The sequence below is a fragment of the Ovis canadensis genome, chromosome 18, assembly GCF_042477335.2.
Source record: "Ovis canadensis isolate MfBH-ARS-UI-01 breed Bighorn chromosome 18, ARS-UI_OviCan_v2, whole genome shotgun sequence".
NCBI classification, from domain to species: domain Eukaryota; kingdom Metazoa; phylum Chordata; class Mammalia; order Artiodactyla; family Bovidae; genus Ovis; species Ovis canadensis.
The window spans coordinates 19,982,391-20,004,658 of NC_091262.1; the positions used below are offsets into that span (position 1 = coordinate 19,982,391).

At 41.6% G+C, this 22,268-nt stretch overlaps 1 protein-coding gene across 18 annotated transcripts in view; it reads left to right on the forward strand.

Moving 5' to 3' along the window:
• Window positions 1-22,268, forward strand: part of TTC23 (tetratricopeptide repeat domain 23) — a 164,968-nt gene that overhangs the window by 62,563 nt on the left and 80,137 nt on the right. For all 18 annotated transcript variants that reach the window (XM_069559240.1, XM_069559242.1, XM_069559233.1 and 15 more), the window contains 3 exons: window positions 8,394-8,517; window positions 13,624-13,774; window positions 13,964-14,089. In XM_069559240.1, coding sequence (XP_069415341.1) covers window positions 8,394-8,517; window positions 13,624-13,774; window positions 13,964-14,089 — 401 coding nt within the window. The remainder of the gene's footprint in view (window positions 1-8,393; window positions 8,518-13,623; window positions 13,775-13,963; window positions 14,090-22,268) is intronic.

The window sequence follows — 22,268 nt, forward strand, 5'->3', positions numbered from 1 at the left end:
TCCAAAGGACTCTCAAGAGGCTTCTCCAGCACCACAGTTCAAAAGCATCAATTGTTCAGCCCTCAGCTTACTTTATAGTCCAACTCTCAAATCCATACATGACTACTGGAAAAACCATAGCTTTGAACAGACAGACCTTTGTTGGCAAAGTAATGTCTCTGCTTTTTAATATGCTGTCTAGGTTTGTCATAGCTTTTCTTCCAAGGAGCAAGCGTCTTTTAATTTCATGGCTGCAGTCACCATCTGCAGTGATTTTGGAGCCCAAAAAGGTAAAGTCTGTCATTGTTTCCCAATTTATTTGCCGTGAAATGGTGGACTGGATGCCATAATCTTAGTTTTCTGAATCTTGAGTTTTAAATTTTTCACTCTCCTCTTTCACTTTCATCAAGAGGCTCTTTAGTTCCTCTTCACTTTCTGCCATAAGGGTAGTGTCATCTGCATATCTCAGGTTATTGATATTTCTCCCAGAAAACTTGATTCCAGCTTGTGCTTCACCCAGCCCAACATTTTACGTGATATACTCTGCATATAATTTAAATAAGCAGGGTGACAATATACAGCCTTGATGTACGCCTTTCCTGATTTGGAACCAGTCTGTATTCCTTGTCCAGTTCTAACTGTTGCTTCTTAACTTGCATACAGATTTCTCAGGAGGCAGGTAAGGTGGTCTGGTATTTCCATATCTTGAAGAATTTTCCACCAATTTGTTGCAATCCACAGTCAAAGGCTTTGGCATAGTCAATAAAGCAGAAGTAAATGTTTCTCTGGAACTCTCTTGCTTTTTCTATGATCCAATGGATGTTGGCAATTTGATCTCCAGTTCTTCTGCCCTTTCTAAATCCAGCCTGATCATCTGGAAGTTCACAGTTCACATACTATTGAAGCCTGGCTTGGAGAATTTTAAGCATTATTTTGCCAGCAACTGAGTGCAATTGTATGGTAGTTTGAGCATTCTTTGGAATTCTCTTTCTTTGGGACTGGAAAAAAAACTGACCTTTTCCAGTCCCTTAGCCACTGCCGAGTTTTCCAAATTTGCTGGCATTTTGGGTACAGCACTTAACAGCATCATCTTTTAGGATTTGAAATAGCTCAACTGGAATTCCATCACCTCCTCTAGCTTTGTTCATAGTGATGCTTCCTGAGGCCCACTTGACTTCACATTCCAGGATGTCTGGCTCTACTTGAGTGGTCACACCATTGTGTTTATCAGGGTTGTGAAGATCTTTTTTGTACAGTTCTTTTGTGTATTCTTGCCACCTCTTCTTCACATCTTCACTTCTTTTAGGTCCATACCATTTCTGTCCTTTATTGTGCTCATCTTTGCATGAAATGTTCCCTTGGTATCTCTAATTTTCTTGAAGAGATCTGTAGTCTTTCACATTCTATTATTTTCTTCTATTTCTTTGCACTGATTACTGAGTAAGGCTTTCTTATCTCCCCTTGCTATTCTTTGTAACCCTGCATTCAAATGGGTGTATCTTTCCTTTTCTCCTTTGCCTTTTGCTTATCTTCTTTTCTCAGCTATTTGTAAGGCCTCCTCAGACAACCATTTTTCCTTTTTGCATTTCTTTTTCTTGGGGATGGTCTTGATCACTGCCTCCTATACAATGTCATGAACCTCCATCTGTAGTTCTTCAGGCACTCTGCCTGTCAGATCTAATCCCTTGAATCTGTTTGTCACTTCCACTGTATAATCGTAAGGAATTTGATTTGGATCATATGGCCTAGTGGTTTTCCCTACTTTCTTCAATTTAAGTGTGAATTTTGCAATAAGGAGTTCATGATCTAAGCCACAGTCAGCTCCTGGTCTTGTTTTTGCTGACTGTATAGAGTTTCTCCATCTTTGGCTGCAAAGAATATAATCAATCTGATTTCAGTGTTGACCATCTGGTGATGTCTATGTGTAGAGTCTTCTCTTGTGTTGTTGGAAGAGGGTGTTTGCTATGACCAGTGCGTTCTCTTGGCAAAACTCTTGCTAGCCTTTGCTCTGCTTCATTTTGTACTCCAAGGCCAAATTTGCCTGTTACTCCAGGTCTCTCTTAACTTCCTACTTTTGCATTTCAATCCCCTATAATGAAAAGGACATCTTTTTTGGGTGTTAGTTCTAAAGGGTCTTGTAGGTCTTCATAGAGCCATTCAACTTCAGCTTCTTCAGCGTTACTGGTTGGGGCATAGACTTGGATTACTGTGATATTGAATGGTTTGCCTTGGAAACGAACAGAGATCATTCTGTCATTTTTATGATTGCATCCAAGTGCTGCATTTCTCACTCTTTTGTTGACTGTGAGGGCTACTCCATTTCTTTTAAGGGACTCTTGCCCACGGTTGTATATATAATCATCATCTGAGTTAAATTCACCCATTCCAGTCCATTTTAGTTCACTGATTCCTAAAATATCCATGTTCACTCTTGCCATCTCCTGTTTGACGACTTTCAATTTACCCTAAATGGACCTAACATTGGACCTAAGATTCCAGGTTCCTATACAGTACTGTTCTTTATAGCATCAGACTTTCCTTCAATCACCAGTCATATCCACAACTGGGTGTTGTTTTTGCTCTGGCTCCGTCTCTTCATTCTTTCTGGAATTATTTCTCCGCTGATCCCCAGTAGCATATTGGGCACCTACCGACCTGGGGAGTTCATCTTCAGTGTCCTATCTTTTTGCCTTTTCATACTGTTCATGGGGTTCTCAAGGCAAAAGTATTGAAGGGGTTTGCCATTCCCTTCTCTAGTGGACCATGTTTTGTCAGAACTCTCCACCATGACCTGTCCATCTTGGGTGGCCCTACACAGCTCCAAAGTTTCACTGAGTTAGATGAGGCTGTGGTCCATATGATCAGCTCGGTTAGTTCTCTGTGATTGTTGTTTTCATTTTGTCTGCCCTCTGATGGATGAGGGTAAGAGGCTTATGGATGCTTTCTGATTGGAGAGACCGACTGAGGGGGAAACTGGGTCTTGTTCTGATGGGTGGGGCCATGCTTAGTAAATCTTTAATCCTTAGAAAATTAATATTGGTACATATTAATATCTAATCTATAAACCTTATTCATATTCCTCCAATTATCTTAGTAGTATCTTTTACAGGAAACATATCAGACAGAGTCATGTTTTAGTCCATGAAATCATGCTGACTTGAATTATTATGTCTCTTTGAGTGAGTGAGTTTGAGTGAGTGAAAGTCACTTAGTCATGTCTGACTCTGCAACCCCATGGGCTATACAGTCCATGGAATTCTCCAGGCCAGAGTACTGGAGTGGGTACCCATTCCTGAATTCTCTAGGGGGTCTTCCCAACCCAGGGATCAAACCCAGGTCTCCCGCATTAAAGGCGGATTCTTTACCAGCTGAGCCACAAGGTCTCTTTAGTATTCTTTAATCTATTAGAAAAGCACTTCCTAGGTGGCTCAGTGGTAAATAATCCACGTGCCAATGCAAGAAAGGTGGGTTTAATCCCTGGGTCAGGAAGATCCCCTGGAGCAGAAAATGGGAACCCACTCCAGTATTCCTGCCTGGAGAATTCCACAGAGTAGCCTGGCAGGCTGCAAAGAATCAGACATGGCTTAGCACGAGCACAAAACACCACCAAATCTGTCAGATCAATTCCTTAGCCTGTCTATGTCTTCCACAATTTTTATATTTGTGGAAAGTACTGAATTAGCCTGCTTGGGCTGCTATAATAGAATACTACATATTGGGTAGCCTAAACAACAGAAATTTACTCCTCACAATCCTGGAAACTGAAAGTCCAAGATCAAGGAGCGAGCAGAGCTGCTGTTTGGTGAGAACTCACCCCATGGGCTGTAGACCACCACCTTCAAGCTGTGTCCTCACATGGCCTCCCCTTTGTGCATAGAGGGTAGGGGAAGGAGGAGAGAAAAGTGTGACTTCTCAACGCTAATCCTATTGGATTAGGGCCCCACCTTTATGACCTCATTTCACCTTAGTTACATCTTTAGAGGCCTTATCTCCACATGCCCCTTTGGGGGTTAAGGCTTTAACAAAAGAATTTGGCAGGTACCACAAATGTATGCTCCAACTGTTTTGTAGAATATGCCCCAATTTGAATTTGTCATGTGTTTTCTTGATGATTAGAATCAGATTATGCATTTGGGGCAGAAATCCCACAGACCTGAAAAAGGTGCACCCTTTCTGGTGCATCTTATTCAGAGGCATATGATGTCTGTTTGTCTCGTTACTATGATGCTAAATTTGATCTCTTGGTTAAGGTGCTATCTGGAAGGTTTCTTCACTGTAGAATTATTATTCTTCCATTTGTAATTAATCAGTGTTCTGTGGGGAGAATCATTAACACTATGAATGTATCCTGTTCCTCATGAAAACTTCACCCCTTACTTTTAACATGCATTGATGATTCTCACCTGAATCAGTTATTGCTATGTTTGTCAAATGGTGATTCTCTGACTTTGCCATGCTTTCAATATTTGTTTATTGCCATTCTTCTTATGAGGAAGAGCTTTCCCTTCTTCACACATCATTGTTCATTTATTTATATCAATATGGGTTCAAGAAATCCTATTTTTCAATGTGTTACAATCCATTATCATCATCAAAACTTAAATTATTGTATATTTGCTGTGGGAGCCCCTTCAATCTGGCTTCTGAGTTCTTGATACATCCCTACAATTCTTTCCTTGATTTCAGGCACAATAAGATTTTTTGGTTTCATCTTGTACTTTCCCTGTTCCAGCTGTGGTTTCAGGGAATGCTATTTCATCCTAGTAGAGAATAGTATTTAGATAAATACTATCATCCTAGATTTAGAATAGTATTTAGAGCTGTGTATGAAATGCCCTTTAGGCCATTTATGGCCAAACTGATCCTCAGAGTCACGTGTTTTAATATTAAGAATGATGTTGTGGGAAGAGCTCTGGACTTTGCATCAGGGAGCTTGACTGTGAGTTCTGATTCGGCTACTCAGTGGTAAATCATTTTGCCTCTCTGGTCTTATATTTCTTCTTTAAATTGAGGAAATCAACTAGATTATTTCCGAGGCTCATCCCAGTTCTGAGATTGTCTGCCTACACATACTTCTCTTCTACCTCTTACCCAGGCCTGTTGACTAAAGCCACTGGAACTGGTAGGGTAAAGTTTGAAAAATCAAAAAAGGATATCTGGACTACACATTCTAGCAGATAAAAAGGCAGAGAGAGGACAGGCCACTCTTTCTGTGCCCTGGTCCTTGATGCAGGTAGTGAGGACCCAGGTTGTGATCTGAGAGGCAGACTCTCAGCTGCATATAGCCCTTCCTTGGAATCTTGTGGTTGGGATAGATTCACCATCAGATCAGGTCCCCCTCTCTTTTTGGCAAACTGTCTATCTAGACTTCTCAAGGTTTTTATAATTTATTTCTTTTTCATACACTGTGTTCATTTGCTCTGTGTCCGAGGAAGCCATTCCCTAAATTTCCTGGCTGTTAGAGGCAATAAAAAGATGTTTCCCAAAAGAAGAAATACATACACATGAAACCAATAAACACATGAAGATGTTCAGCCTTACTAGCTTTGCAGGAAAAAAAATGAAAACTAAAACAAGGAGAAATAGTTAACTGAAAAATTGGCAAGTTAACCCCCAACTAGTGCTGGGCACTGTGTAAGGGGCATTTCATGCTCACATGCCATGCTGGAAGCGAGATGCGGGATGGGAGCAGCTTCTCATGGAAGCTGTCTAGCAAACTCCAACAAAGCCTCAGGGCTTTGCATATCCTTTACCCAATTGTCATGTTCCCAGGAATTCATTCTAAGAAAATACTTACAGATATGAGCAAAGCTATCCACACAGGATGTTCAAAGAGAAAAAATTTTGAAAACAACCTAAGTGCTCAAATATTTGTGGGTTAAATAACTCACATATATCCATACAGTAATATACTAGAATTAAAAATTATCATCAGAGAAGATGATATGGAGAAATGTTCACAAATTGTGAAAACAAGTTGCAAACAGATATGTAGCTGATAAGCCAATTTTTTAAAATAAAAAGCTATATAGATTCACAAGAATGAAGACTAGAAAGAGATTTAGCTACCTACTTATCTTGAAGAGGTACAGTGGCAGGTGATATTTCTTTTTTCCTTCTTTTGTTTGCTCACTTGTGTTTTGATAATGGGTCTTCCCTGTTGACTCGGTGGTAAAGAATCTGCCTGCTAATGCAGGAGATGCAAGTTTGATCTCTGGGTCAGGATGATTCCCTGGAGAAGGAAATGGCAACCCACTCTAGTATTCTTGCCTGGGAAATCCCGTGGACAGAAGAGCCTGGTTGGCTACAGTCCATGGGGTCTTGAAAGAATCGGACACAGGTTAGTGACTAAACAACAGCAACATTTTGATAATGATCATATATTATTTTTGTAGTAAGAACAATGTTACTTTTACTATACTACTTATAGGAAAAAACAATTCCATATTCCTTTATCACTATGGAGTGAGCACAGTGTGCCCTCAGATTCTCTTGCTAAGTCAGAAAAGCAGCTGTCTTAGGGTCAAGTGTCTGGCTATGTACTGTTTTCAAGGGAATGTTTCAGAGCGAAAGTGTTTCTAACCCACATGGAAACTGTGTGGAAGTGCAAGTCCTCTGAGCTTAGGCATTGACCGGGAGGGTTGAGTATCCTGGGTCTTCTCCTGGGTTTTCTACACAACTCTGTCCTTATTCTTACCATTCTTCCTCTGCTTTGCTCCTTAGGCTGTGTACCTTCTACCTCCTCTTTTGCTATTCCAGCTATCTATTGCTATATCATGTCCCAAGATGTGTGTGTGTGTGTGTGTGTGTGTGTGAAGTCACTTCAGTCATGTTGGATTCCTTGCAACCCTACAGACAGTTGCCCGCCACGCTCCTCTGTCCATGGGATTGTCCAGGCAAGAATACTGGAGTGGGGTGCCATGCCCTCCTCCAGGGGATCTTCCCAACCCAGGCACTGAAGCCTCATCTGTCGTGTCTCCTACATTGGCCGGCGGGTTCCTTACCACTAGCGCCAGCTGGGTAGGCAATCTGAGACCAAGACTTAGTGGTGTAAAACCAAAACAGTCGATAATTTTGCTCACGAACCTACAGTTTGTGCAGAGCTCAGTGGGGTCTGGTCAGCTCTACTCCACACAGCACCAGCTGGGCTCGGCAGGTGTGGCGCATCCGCTGCCAGGGCGGCAGAGTTCTGCAGCTGACTGACTGATGCTGTCATCAGCTCATTTCCGTGGAGGCCTCTCTGTGGAGCCACTTAGGCTTCCTCACGAAATCATGGTTAAGCTACTAGTCTTCTGGGGCTGCCGTGACAAAATACCACAGGCTGGGTGGCTTCAACCAAGAAAGTTTATTTTCTCACAGTTCTGGAGCCTAGAAGTCTAAGGTCAAGGTGTCGAAAGGGTTGGTTTTATTCAGCACCCTCTCTCCATGCCTTGCTGATTCCTTCCTTCTGTGTCCTCACAAGGTATTTCTCTGTGTGTGCCCATTTCTCGTGTCTCCTTCTATTCTTATAAGGACACCAGTATATTAGATGAGGCCCCCATTGTGACGGCCTCATTTTAACTTCTTCATCTCTTCAAAGTTCATCTCTCCAAATGCGGTTATATTCTGAAGTATTTAGGACTCCAACAAATGAATCTGGGGGTGGGAGACACCTTTCAGCTCATAGCAAGTTCCAGGAGTGAGTACCTAAGGGGAGACAGAGAGTAGAAGCTGCCGGTCGTTTAAGGCCAAAAAGTGGTACTGCCTCACTGCCTCCACGTTAGTTTAACCAAGCAGTCATAAACTCAGATTCAAAGGAAAGGGACATAGACCACCGTGTCTGGATGAAAAGAGTGTCAAAGAATTTCGGAGCTGTATTTTAAAACCACCAGCCTTGCTTTGAGAATATTGCTGCTCTAAGCTAACCTGGAGCTAGAATCCACACCTTTCACTGTTCTCTTTGTCCTGGCACTGGATGAAAATGTGCTTCTTACTCCTTTAACAAAATCTGTTTGCCAAGTCCTGCTGACCTCATTGGCTGTGCTAATATCCCAGCTACTAAAGAAGATGTTTGAATCGAGAGCTAGAGGGTGTTATTTGAAAACTACCACCACTGGCCCACTTGTGTCTGAATATGTGGGAGCTGGTCATTTATGTGCAGCTTCTTTATTCCATAACATTTACCTCTATTTACTATAAACTTTAACGTACTATAAATTTTACTGTTTTTTTATGTATATTGTCTATTTCACCCAACCAGATAAATACTCTGCCACCCAAATCAGATCTTTTTTTGTTCTCTGATGTATCATACATATTTAAAACCATGCCTGGCCCATAATCATCACTCTATAAATGTATATTGAATGGATAAAAGTATGCATTGATTTTGTACCTTGTTGTCTAACTAGTGGGCCTGTTTTTCCTTCCTTCAGTACAAAAAGGCTCTCCACGAGCTTGTGCACTGCATGGCTCTGACAAGGATCTGCTATGGTGATGCCCACTGGAAGCTGGCCGAGGCGCATGTTAACCTGGCTAAGGGTTATCTCCAGCTGAAAGGTGAGTCTGCCTCAAGCTGCAGAGGATCAGCTGGTTTGTTTCTGCTTTTTTCCCAGACTTGGCTTAACTTTAGGAGGGTCAGGTTTTCTTGGATGTTCTTCTCTCCACACATTGAGAAGCCATTTCCTTTCACAGCCAATATGATTTTCTAATATAATATGCAAAAAAGAGAAGGAAGATTTTAGCCCTGCAGAACTTTATTCTTTATGATCTTAAAAACAGTTCTTAGGAGAAAATGGATTTGTTAGCTTTGAAGGCATTGTAGAAATGGCCTAGGGTCTAGAGTCGGAGCCTAAAATAGAATCCATTCATATATGTATTGATGGAAAATCTCTTGCCTGTGAGACCAAACCCCTCCCCCCAAAATAAAAGGCTAAATCAAGCTGGCAGTAAAAAAAAGGTAACTTATTGATTCATATACCTTAAAAATCAAGGGTAAGTCTTACTGTAGACTTAGCCAGATCCGCGTTTTCAAACAACATGATCGGATCTCCATTCCTCTCTTTCTCCAGCATGTGACTCCGCTTTCCTCTGTATTGGCTCCATTCTTGGCCCAACTTTGCCCACATGGGGTCAGCAAGGTTGCCAGCAGCTTCAGGTTTCCCTCCTCAGCATTCCCAGGATAAAAAAGAATGTATCTTTACCAAAATCTCACAGTTTGGGGATTCCTATTGGGATGACTTGGGTTGTATGCCAAAGACAAGAACTAGTCTGAGGAAATGGCAACCCCCACCCCAGTATTCTTGCCTGGAGAATCCTGTGGGCAGAGGAGCCTGACAGGCTACAGTCCATGGGCTTGCCGAAAGTCAGACATGACCTAGCAACTGAGCATATACACATGGTCTGATTGGCAAGACCTGACTTTACTTCCATCGGATCCTGGGGGAGAGGCTGGCCTTGGCTAAATCATGTGGACTGAGTGTGTAGGGGCATTCTCAAAAGGAAACAGGGCACAGGAGAGGAGATGCAGAGAAGGCAAAAACACCGACTGGCAGCCGTGGACAAGACGCACAAGAGCGCGTCTCTGTCCCTTCAGCTGAAAAGAGATGATATTGATAATGATGCTGCTGCCTTCCCAGCATCACTGATTGGCCCAGTGAGTAAACAAATGAAGTGAAGTGAAGAACACCACAATGCTATGCATACAACTGCCACCCAATAAATTTAGCCGAACCTGACTGTAGACTGGTCCTTCCTGTTAGATCAGAGGGGACCTTGGAGATCATCTAGTTCAAACCACACCCCTCTACCCCCTATTTTCTAGGTCCAGAGGAAACAACTAATTTGATGTGAAACAAGCTGCCCCAGGTTAGACGGTAAATAGCTGATCCAAGACTCAGATCTAGGATTTTGGTTGCCAGGGCCAAGGTCCTGGCATCTGGGATTTTAAATGATGCTTTCCCACCACAGTCTGCTACCCTTCTGCATTATGGACTTTTTTTTTACTCAAATTAAAATAAAAGCAGTATCTACTAATTACTGAGGCCAGGCACCGTGCTATTTTCCACATATAATTTCCTTTAGTCATCACCAGGTGGCGCTAATGATAAAGAACCTGCATGCCATTGCAGGAGACTTAAAAGGCGTAGGTTCAATCTCTGGATCCAGAAGATCCCCTGGAGGAGGGCATGGCAATCCACTCCAGTATTCTTGCTTAGAATCCCACGGACAGAGGAGCCTGATGGGCTATAGTTCATGGGGTCGCAAAGAGTCAGACACGATTGAAGTGAGTTAACACATAGACAGACAGACAGACAGACAGACACACACACACACACACACACACACACTTCACTACTGTGCGATGAGGCGGGTAATGTTATTATCTCTGTCTACAGTCCAGAAAGATAAGGCCAAAATTTCTGGGTAAGTGATGGAACAGGAAATCCTTTCTGAGCAGTGTGATTTCAGAGCTAGCATTCTTGAACCGCAACCCATGCTGCCTCCAGTGGGTTGAGTTCAAGTTCCTTGAAGAAATAGACAAATGATTGTCTGAGGAGGCCTTACAAATAGCTGAGAAAAGAAGAGAAGCTAAAAGCAAAAGAGAAAAGGAACTGTAACCCCATTTGAATGCAGAGTTCCAAAGAATAACAAGGAGAGATAAGAAAGCATTCCTCAGTGATCAATGCAAAGAAATAGAAGAAAACAATAGAATAGGAAAGACTAGAGATCTCTTCAAGAAAACTAGAGATACCAAGGGACTATTTCATGCAAAGATGAGCACAATATAGGACAGAAATGGTATGAACCTAACAGAAGCAGAAAATGTGAAGAAGAGGTGGCAAGAAACACAGAACTATCCAAAAAGATCTTCATGACCCAGATAACCACAATGGTGGGATCACTCACCTGGAGCCAGACATTCTGGAATACAAAGTCAAGTGGGCCTCAGGAAGCATCACTACGAACAGAGCTAGTGGAGGTGATGGAATTCCAGTTGAGCTATTTCAAATCCTAAAAGATGACGCTGTTAAGTGCTGCACCCAAAATGCCAGGAAATTTGGAAAACTCAGCAGTGGGTGCAGGACTGGAAAAGGTCAGTTTTCATTCCAATCCCAAAGAAAGGCAATGCCAAGGAATGTTCAAACTACTGCACAATTGCACTCATCCCACACACTAGCAAAGTAATACTAAAAATTCTCCAAGTGAGGCTTCAAGAGTCTGTGAACCATGAACTTCCAGATGTTCAAGCTGGAATTAGAGAAGGCAGAGGAACTGGAGATCAAATTGCCAGCATCTGTTGGATCATGGAAAAAGCAAGAGAGTTCCAGAAAAACATCTATTTCTGCTTTATTGACTATGCCAAAGCCTTTGACTGTGTGGATCACAAAAAACTGTGGGAAATTCTGAAAGAGATGGGAATACCAGACCACCTGACCTGCCTCTTGAGAAATCTGTGCAGGTCAGGAAGCAACAGTTAGAACTGGAAATGGAACAACAGACTGGTTCCAAATCAGGAAAGGAGTACATCAAGGCTGTGTATTGTCACCTGCTTATTTAACTTATATGCAAAGTACATCATGAGGAACGCTGGGCTGGATGAAGCACAAGCTGGAATCAAGATTGCCAGGAGAAATATCAATAACCTTAGATACACAGATGACACCACCCTCATGGCAGAAAGTGAAGAAAAACTAAAGAGCCTCTTGATGAAAGTGAAAAGAGGAGAGTGAAAAAGTTGGTTTAAAACTCAACATTCAGAAAACAAAGATCATGGCATCCGGTCCCATCACTTCATGGCAAACAGATGGGGAAACAATGGAAACAGTGACAGACTTTATATTTTGGGGCTCCAAAATCACTGCAGATGGTCACTGCAGCCACAAAATTAAAAGACACTTGCTCTTTGGAAGAAAAGCTATGACCAACCTAGACAGCATATTAGAAAGCAGAGACACTACTTTGCTGACAAAGGTGTCTCTAGTCAAAGCTATGGTTTTTCCAATAGTCACGTATGGATGTGAGAGTTAGATCATGAAGAAAGCTGAATGCTGAAGAATGGATGCTTTTGAACTGTGGTGTTGGAGAAGACTCTTGAGAGTCCCTTGGACTGCAAGGAAATCCAACCAGTCCATCCTAAAGAAGATCAGTCCTGGGTGTTCATTGGAAGGACTGATGCTGAAGCTGAAACTCCAATACTTTGGCCACCTCATGCAAAGAACTGACTCATTGGAAAAGACCCTGATGCTGGGAAAGATTGAAAGCAGGAGGAAAAGTGATGACAGAGAATGAGATGGTTGGATGGCATCGCCAACTCGATGGACATGAGTTTGAGTAAGCTCCAGGAGTTGGTGATGGACAGGGAAGCCTGGCATGCTGCAGTCCATGGGTCACAGAGTCAGACACAATTGAGCGACTGAACTGAACTGATCATGTCTTGTATAATATTGCATATGTTATTGGCACTAATAAATTTCTGGTAGGTTGATTATGTGCTTTAAAAAAAAAGACAAAATTCTGTAAGTGCTCCTACAAAAATAGCATACCCTGGATTTTTTTCCTTTTGCCTTTATTTATTTATTTCTTCTTGTTGTTTCTTAAAATTTTTTAATTGAAGGGTAATTGCTTTGCAGAATTTTGTATTTTTCTGTGATACATCAACAAGAATCAGCCATAGGTACACCCATGTCCCCTCCCTCCCATCTTCCTCCCCATCACACCCTTCAGCCTGTCACCGAGCCCCTGTTTGAGTTCCCTGATTGAATCAGAAAATGCATGCCCTGGATTTTCTCCATCAGAAAATCTATTCTGTTTTATAGACAGAGGAACAGAATGAACTTCACATTTTGACAGCTTTATTTATTTTTTTAGACATTGGAGATACAATTCCATGTAATGAATAATGTAAGACCAGGAGTATTGGGATATAAGTGGAGGGTTGTGTTGTTGTAGGGAAGAAAGTGAGAGTATGGGAAAGCAAAAAGTCCTGATAACCCTAATATCACCTTTTCCACAAATGAATATTCCAGTGGAAGAACACTAGAACCACTGGGAATTAGTTCTTGGTAGTAACTGGTTTTTAAACTCCATGTGTTTACCACATAGAAATAAGAGATTGTAGCACATTAGCCCCTTATCTCATTGGAATTATTTGTCAGTCTTGGTAGATATCATCATATTTATATTATGTTAAAGCAACTTTAAAGTTATGATTATGGATGGGTGAGCAGAAGATTCAGAATTTTTAGTATTCCATTAAGACTGGTATCACAAAGCCAGGAGTAAAATTTATGAAATTTCTATTTCTTTCCCAGAATGCTGCAGTCTTTATAAATTCCTTTTATTTTTTATAATTATTTATAACATTTTATATCTGATATTGGTGAAGTTTCAGAGCTGTTCAGTTTCTGCTTATTCTGTTGATTGCCAGAGAGAACATCTGGAGGGAAAGTTTTTATCTTGAGTACTTCCAGCGATTGTTTCTTCCAGTGATGATGGTATTTCACACTGCCCTGGCATCTCCATGTGCCACCTGCAGACATGTGAAGTCACCGCATTAGACTCCCTGGCCAGAATCAACTATATTCCTGTCCAACTGAAGTGAAAGAGAAACTGAGACTTCCTTTCTTCTTCTTCTTCCTTTTTTTTTTTTTTTTTTGTCCACAGGAATGTCACTGCAAGCAAAACAACATGCAGAAAAAGCCAAAGAAATCCTCACCAGCTCCATTGTGCCTCCATACAATGACAATACAGATGTTTTCAAGTGTTCGGTTGAGCTGTTCCATACCTTGGGGCAAGCCTTACTGTCCCTTCAAAAGTATCCTTTTGCCTCTAATCTTTACAGGTAGAAATACCATTCATAATGCTTGCATTTAATGTTAAAGGCCAAATCAAAAGTTGACAGGTGGCTCAGGAAGGGTGATGGGTAATATGAGAGCCAAGGATGTCCAGGAGCTGGGGCCCCAGAATGCAGCACCAGATATAAAGTTTTCTGAACACAACTCAGGTTCAAGGAAGCATCAAAGAATTTGACAAAGGCGGAGATACTTTCAAAGGAGATGCTCCAATGTGGAAAGATTATAAAAGAAGAATGGATGGAAATTCAAGCGCGGATCAAATTGTCATTTGCACAGTAAGTTTCCAGTTTAGGACCTTCCGTATATGTGATTGCTGGAGGTTCTTTGCCAGAAGATTCTGTCTTGAAACAGGAGGAGCAGCTCCATGACATTGCTGTGGCTTCTCCACAGCCATTTTCCAGCAGTAAAAAGAGGGACCACAGTCGTGTCAGAGCAGCCAGAGCCAAGGCTTATACAAATCAAAGTGGTGCTCGTCACTAGGTGTGTGGTGTCCCCACACCCGCCCTGGCTCCTAGAGTCCTGGTGTCATCCTCTTGGTTTTCTCTTTCTTGCCTGCTCTCCCTGCCCCTCTTTCACACTCCTGTTCCTTCCCTTCCCCCAGCCCCGTTTTCCTTTCCTCCCCAACCATTCTAATCTAAACTGTTTCAGTACGTTGATTTTATGATTAGGGCCTCAAAGAGGAAAGATCTTAGAGACATCTGAATCCATGAGAATGAGAAGATTGTTCCCCATTCTCCCTAACCCCACCCTACACTCACCAAGTAAACCTCGGTGGAAGAGAGAAAATGCTTGGAGCCTGGGGAAGGAGCCTTGGGTGGGCAGCTCATCTATCCCTCTCCAAAGGCCAACCCCAAGCCAATCCTTAGAGCAGTGGCGTGACAGGATTTGCACACTGAAAAGGGTGTGTTTGTGAAAAGAAGAGGGCAGAGAAAGGTCTGTTCTAGAGGAAGCACAGAATCCCCAGCAGACCTACGTGGCGAGCCTCAACCCAAGCTGGAAGAATTCACTAACTTAGTAATCAGACTGCTTGATTCCCAAGAGACCTCAGGGACCCAGTGGACTCATTTTTAAGAAGGAAAGGGCCCCCAAGGAGCACACCTACTGCCTCCATATGAATGGAAGCTGGGAAGGACTAACTTTGATTCATGCTTTTAAAGACATTTTTGTGATCATAAGTCTACTGTTGTTAATTTATTTGGGAATGTTTTTGGATATAAATACAGAGAATTCATCAGTTCATGCAAACTTTTGGTATCCTTTTTTAAGCTGAGTTTTTTCCTTCCATCTCTGATCCTTATTCTCATTCTGTCTTGTACGTATCTTAGATACCTTTTTTTTTTTAACATTTTTTTGATGTGGCCCATTTTTTAAGTTTTTATTGAATTTGTTACAATATTGCTTTCTGTTTTATGTTTTAGTTTTTTTTTAATCTCAAGGCATGTGGGGTTTTAGGTCCCCTACCAGGGATCGAACCCTCACCCCCTGCTTTGGAAGGTGGCATATTAACTACTGTACCACCAGGAAAGTCCCTCATAAACACCTTTGTAAACGATGACCCATGTCTTTACATTTGTATCTCTGAATAATAAATAGTATTGCTTTCTGCATTTGTACATTTTAGGCTGGTATGAATTTGCCACGTGTGTCTCCCTCCCTTTCTCGCTTTTGTCCGCGTGGCTTTCATCCAGCTGTTGCCTGCGCGGTGCCGCTGCCCGCTCTGTTGTGCTCCGTGGAGTGCATCTGCCCTCCGGTGCGTGCCCGTCCTGCTAGCAGTGGTATTTGGCTCGTCCCCAGCTCCCGCGGCGGTGCTGCCATGAATGCCCCTGTGCAGCTCCACTTAGGGGTCTCAGGGAGACTTTTCCTGAGGCTTGTGCTCCAGGGATGGGATTACTTGGTCACAGGGTACACTCATACTCCAAGGTCACCACACTAGCCAGTTGCTACACCCATCTGCACTCCCACTTGGGGGGCACACGGATTCCTGTTTTCTCACATCCCCGATAGTCCTTGGCATAGCTGGTCTTTCTAACCTTTGTCACCGTGATGCATATAAAAGTGAAAAGTGAAAGTCACTCAGTCAAGTCCAACTCTTTGCAACCCCATGGACTATACAGTCCATGAAACTCTCCAGGCCGGAATACTGTAGTGGGTAGCCTTTCCCTTTAGGGGATCTTTACAACCCAGAAATTGAACCCAGGTCTCCCACATTGTTAGGTAGATTCTTTACCAGCACTTGTTAATTCTACTTACATATTTCTTATTAGTGAGTTTGAGTACCTCTTCATGTACAGTTTAGCCATTTGGGTTCCTCTCCTATGAACAGCCTGTTAGCATTCTTTCTGGTTTTTCTTTTGGGACGTCATGTACTTTTTTATTGATAACTGAGATTTTCTTGTATATTATACATTAGTAATACTATAAACATTTTCTTTTACCTATTGCTCATTTATTAGTTTTGTCTATGATGTTCTTTATGATGTGAAACCTGAGTTTTCTAGAGTCAAATCCACTAATTTTTAACCTTATGATTTATGCTTTGGAGGTTTATTTAGAAAGTCTTTCCCACCAAAATATCAAAGATATTCTCCAAAATGTCTCTGTGAGTCTTACTTTAACCCATGCCACATGTTTTAACATGGAGCACTGTCTCTCACATTAAGTCTTAGTAAGTTCATAACTTACTCTATAATTAGTTTTTAATCCAAGGATTATTCAAATGATGTGTGTTCTAGTTTGCAGATATATGGGTATTTTTCCAAAAATATTCTGATGTTATCGATTTGTAATTTTACTGCATTGTGGGCAGAAATGTATTTGTATAGGGTGAACTCTTTGAAATTTACTGAAGCTTCTCTGTGACCTAGTCCATAATCAATTTTTGTGAATGTTCCAAGTGTGCTACAAAGGGAAGTTGTATCCTTTACTCACTGTGGTTAAGGTTCTAATAACTCCATGTTATGGAAACTTTATTAATTCTGTTACTCAAATTTATATATTTTTTTTATCTTTTGCCAATTTGATACATTAGTTCTTAAGGTAAGTGTGCTTAAATTTTGAACAATAATTATTGATCCATCTATAGCTCCCCATGGTTCTGCCAGTCATTGTTTTATATACTCTAATATATTCTGTTGGGTGGGAGGAGAGTTAAACAGCCTATCTTCTTAACCTGTTATTTTATTTGTCAGTATATATTGCTCTCCTTTGTTTCCTATCTATTTTGGCTGATATTAAAATTGATACTCCAGCTTTCTTGGTATCAATTTTCCTATATTATCTTTTTCTATCTCTTAATTTTAAGTCTTCATATTTTTTGTTTAATTATTGATATATTTGAGTTTTTTAATTTCCTTTTGCCTACCAGTTTTATGTTCCTTTCTTTCTCCTTTCTTGCCGTGTTTAGTCGAATATTTTTGTCATTCCACTTCCCTATTAACTGATGAGTTATACATTATGTTATTTTTTCTTCTAGTGATTACCATAGAATTTTTTGCTTGTATCCCTGGTATATTACACTCTAATATAATTAGTCAATTAAATACTTTCTAGATAATATAAGGAACTTCAGTTGAGTTCAGTCGCTCAGTCGTGTCCAACTTTGTGACCCCATGGACTGCATCACGCCAGGCTTCCTTGTCCATCACCAACTCCCAGAGCTTGCTCAAACTCATGTCCGTTGAGTTGGTGATGCCATCCAACCATCTTATCCTCTGTCATCCATTTCTCCTCCTGCCTTCAATCTTTCCCAGCATCAGGGTCTTTTCCAATGAGTTGGCTCTGATCACATCAGCTGGCCAAAGTACTGGAGCTTCAGCTTTAGCATCAGTCCTTCCAATGAATATTCAGAACTGGTTTCCTTTAGGATTGACTGGTTGGATCTCCTTGCAGTCCGAGGCAATCTCAAGAGTATTCTCCAACACCACAGTTAAAAAGCATCAATTGTTTGGACCTCAGCTTTCTTTATAGTCCAACTCTCACATCCATACCTGACTACTGGAAAAATCATAGCTTTGACTATACAAACCTTTGTCAGTAAAGTAATATTTCTGCTTTTTAATATGCGTTCTAGGTTGGGCAAGTTTTTCTTCCAAGGAACAAGCTTCTTTTAATTTCATGGCTGCAGTCACCATCTGCAGTGATTTTGGAGCCCAAGAAAATAAAGTCTGTCACTGTTTCCATTGTTTCCCCATCTATTTGCCATGAATGGTATGGACCCATTTATGTGGGTGATGGGACCAGATGCCATGGTCTTCATTTTTTGAATGTTGAGTTTTAAGCCAGCTTTTTTACTCTTCTCTTTCACTTTCATAGAGAGGGTCTTTAGTTTCTCTTTGCTTTCTGCCATAAGGGTGGTGTCATCTGTGTATCTGAGGTTATTGATATTTCTCCTGGCAATCTTGATTCCATCTTGTGCTTCATCCAGCCAGGCATTTCCCGTGATGTACTCTGCATATAAATTAAATAAGCAGGTGACAATATACAGCCTTGACGTACTTCTTCCCCAATTTGGATCCAGTTTGTTGTTCCATGTCCAGTTCTAACTGTTGCTTCTTGATCTGCGTACAGGTTTCTCAGGAGGCAGGTCAGGTGGTCTGGTAGTCCCATCTCTTTAAGAATTTTCCACAGTTTGTTGTGATCCACACAGTCAAAGGCTTTAGTGTAGTCAATGAAGGAGAAGTAAATGTTTTTCTGGAATTCTCTTGCTTTTTCTGTGATCCAATGGATGTTGGCAATTTGATCTCTGGTTGCTCTGCCTTTTCTAAATCCAGCTTGAACATCTGGAAGTTCTTGGTTCACATACTGTTGAAGCCTAGCTTGGAGAATTTTGAGCGTTAGTTTGCTAGCGTATGAGATGAATGCAATTGTGCGGTAGTTTGAACATTCTTAAGTAAGTTCTTAAGTAAGGAACTTAAGTATGTTAATTTTCTCTTCCCTTCTGTGTGTGCTTAGTTGCTCAGTCATATCCGACTCTTTGCAATCCCATGGACTGTTGCACACAAGACACCACTGTCCATGGGGATTCTCCAGGCCAGAATACTGGAGTCAGTTGCCATGCCCTCCTCCAGGGGTTCTTCCCAACCTAAGGGTCGAACCCAGGTCTCCTGCATTGCAGGTGGATTCTTTACCATCTGAGCCACCAGGGAAGTCCCTCTTCCCTTCTGCTTGATGCTCTGTTGGTCTGTACTTGAATCAGTGTATATTTCATACCACAGATAAGAACAAAGAAGAAGATGTTATTGGTAATGCATATAACTGAAAAAGGGCTCATAACTAGAATCTGTACAGAACTCCTATATGTCAATAAAACAAAGACAAATAACTGAATAGAAATGTGGGCAAGAGATTTTTTTTTTTTTTTTAGCTGCACCATGCAGCTTGTGGGATCTTAGTTCCCCATCCAGATAGTGAACTACGGCAGTGAAAGTACCTAGTCCTAACCACTGGACTTCCAGGGAACTCCCAGCAATAGACTTTTCACAAAAAAGGATACCCACATAGCTATTAAATGTATTAGATGACATTCCTCTCATTAGTCACCAGGGAAATAAAAATTAAATTCACAGGATACTACTGCATTTCCACTAACATTGCTAAAATTTTTAAAAGACCCATAACATCGAGTTGGCAAATATATAGTGCTCTCATGTGCTTTCTCATATGTGGTTGTTTAGAATATATTTGGTGTAGCTACTTTGGAAAATTTTAGCTTTATTACTAAGTTTTTTTAATTATTTATTTTTAATTGAAGGATAATTGCTTTACAGTATTCTGTTGGTTTCTGCCATACATCAACAGGAATCAGCCATAGGTATACATACGTCCCCTCCCTCTTGAACGTCCCACCCCGTACCCCCCTTCCCACCCCTCTAGGCTGTTACCAAGCACGGTTTGAGTTCCTTGAGTCACAAAGCAAATTCCCATTGGCTATCTATTTTACATATGCTAATATATGTTTCCATGTTACTCTGTCCAGACTTAATACTCTATGACCCAGCAGTATCACTTCCAAACATGCACCTAACAGAAATGCAGGCATATGTCCACCAAAAGACATAGCCAAGAACGTCCAGAGTTGCACTATTTGTAATAGCCGAGAATTAGGAACAATTCAGATGTTCATCAGCAGTAGAGTAGATAAGATTGTGATCTGTTCATAGAAAATGATCAGACCACTCCTATGTTTAATATGATGCGTGACTCCCACAGACATGATATTTATGAAATAAGCGAGACTGAAAATAATTCATACTGTATGATTCCATTTCCCTAACAGGAGAAAGAGAATAGTAACTGGGAGCGCTACCAGTCCAGAATTTCTTCCTGCCCAGAAGTAGGTGTTCTGTCTTATATTGTAAAACAGGAAATATACAGATATGAGGACCAAGATCTGATATTTGTTGAGACTTGACTAATGTCATTAGTAATTAATGTTAAGCACTTGCTACAAAAATTGAGTAAATAAATTATCCTCTGACAAAATCCGCTGCCTCAATACTTTCCGAACTAGCAGTACCAAACCTTGTCAGCAGATGGCAGGCCTTGTACACATATGCGCTGAATACCTGAGGCGAATTTAGGTTAATGTTCCAAGATGTCCTCCGAAGTTACTGTATTTAAGGGGGGTTGTTTTAAACGTCACTGCTTTTTTTTTGTCCTTACTCTTCACTGTGACATGTTCGTTGGAACATACATCTTTAAACTGCATGGTTTTCGTGAACTTTATTTCTCCACTGACGTGTGACTCTTCTGTCCAAACCGATCTGCTTTAGAAAGTAACAAGGCTTTGGTTTTGGATGTTTCTACAGTTATGCTCACAACCACAAGGGCTTTTTCTTTTGCCCTGTCTTGGAAGTGGAAGACCAGGATAATTTCTTAGGCAGCTCTCGCGGGATTTGTGTTTCTCCTAAAAGGGCATCTTTCCGTGCATCCTCGTCCTCCTCCTGCCTCGCCTTTTATGGTGCCCGTCAGGCAAGGCCAATTCCTTTCTCCTTGAGCTGACAGATAAGAGCTGCGGGTGACGCACGCCCCTTGCCTCCCATCCCTGACTGTGGCCTGAAGCGTCATTTCTTCCACCTGCCCTTCTCTGTCCCCGCACTGCTTCATTCAGTGATTATTTCTCAGCTTCGGAGAGGGAATCCAAATCTTGTGTTCCTGTGTGCACAGCTGTTTTTTCAGATGGGGCCAAGATAGTCACTAGGAAAAGCAAGCAAAGTTTTTCCAGTGTTAAGTATTACTTTCTATCCTAATTACTGATAGATTCCCCAGACACAGATAATGTCTTTAAACAAGCAGGGATACACGATTTTCATGCACGTGTACACACACACACACACACACACGCCCCTTTTAAAATAATCTTTCTACATAGCATGATAGTGATGGCCTATTGAGACTGCCCCTCTGGAACACGGGGCCTGTCCCTAGGTTTCTCTGTGACTGCGTGATTGGTCGCATTCGGAGTCCTCCGCAGCTTGCCCAGAGAGCACTTGGCTGGGCCTTGCTTGCTGTGCCGAGCTAGCTCTCCAGCGTGCCTGATAAGCAGATACTCCTCAGAGCATCTGCAGGACACCTCCCTGGTATCTCTAAGGAATGTGACATGGTCTATTCGACAGCATGGCCTTAGAAGTAGGTGGCCCTGGGTTCACGTCAGCGTCCTTCCAGCCCTCCCAGGTGGAGGACCCCGAACAAGTCCCGCCCTCGCCTTTTCTGTTGAGATAGGACCAATCAGCCTCCCAGAGGGATTCTGTGGTGGTAAAATGGCCCCTACATTAAAGCATCTGAGTACATCAAAAACCTAAAGAAAGTGTCTGTTTTATTGTTGTTATCTAACTGAGCTTTTGCCTTTCTGCCATTTCATCTTGGAAATGGTTTTATTTTAAAGCATGTAGTACCTACATCACAGAGTAAGATACCCTACTTCAAGACTGCCCCTGGCTTGCAATATTCTTTCCTGTACTTTCTTCTATGACTTGAGAAGGTTGTTTTGTTTTGTTTGTCTTTGCCCTTATGAAATGCCTAAGCTAAAAATTATATATATATATCTCAGTATGTAGATATGTGTGTATACCTATACATGTGTATATATTTTAAGCTCGGGTTCGTTTTCTTTGTCTTTCTTTCTCTAGATTTATTATAGCCACAAGATTTGGAAAGTGATTCTAACACAAGTTTTCCAAAGAGGCAAGAACGTGGGGGCATGTTCTCCCTTAGCCAGTACTTCCTGAGATGGGGTAGGAGGTAATGGAGAAAACAGTGGCAAGCAGGACAGTGTGGCCTGTGTCTCTCTCCATTCACCTCATTAGAATGATGGAGTTCTACTTAGTTCTACATGCTTCCCTGTAAAGCATTCCCAGGGCTTTTGTTGTGAATGTTTGATGCTTCAGTAATAGCCTTTGCTTTTACTATCATCCTCACTAAGTGAGTCCAGTCAATAACCTCCAAATCTAGCTTTGC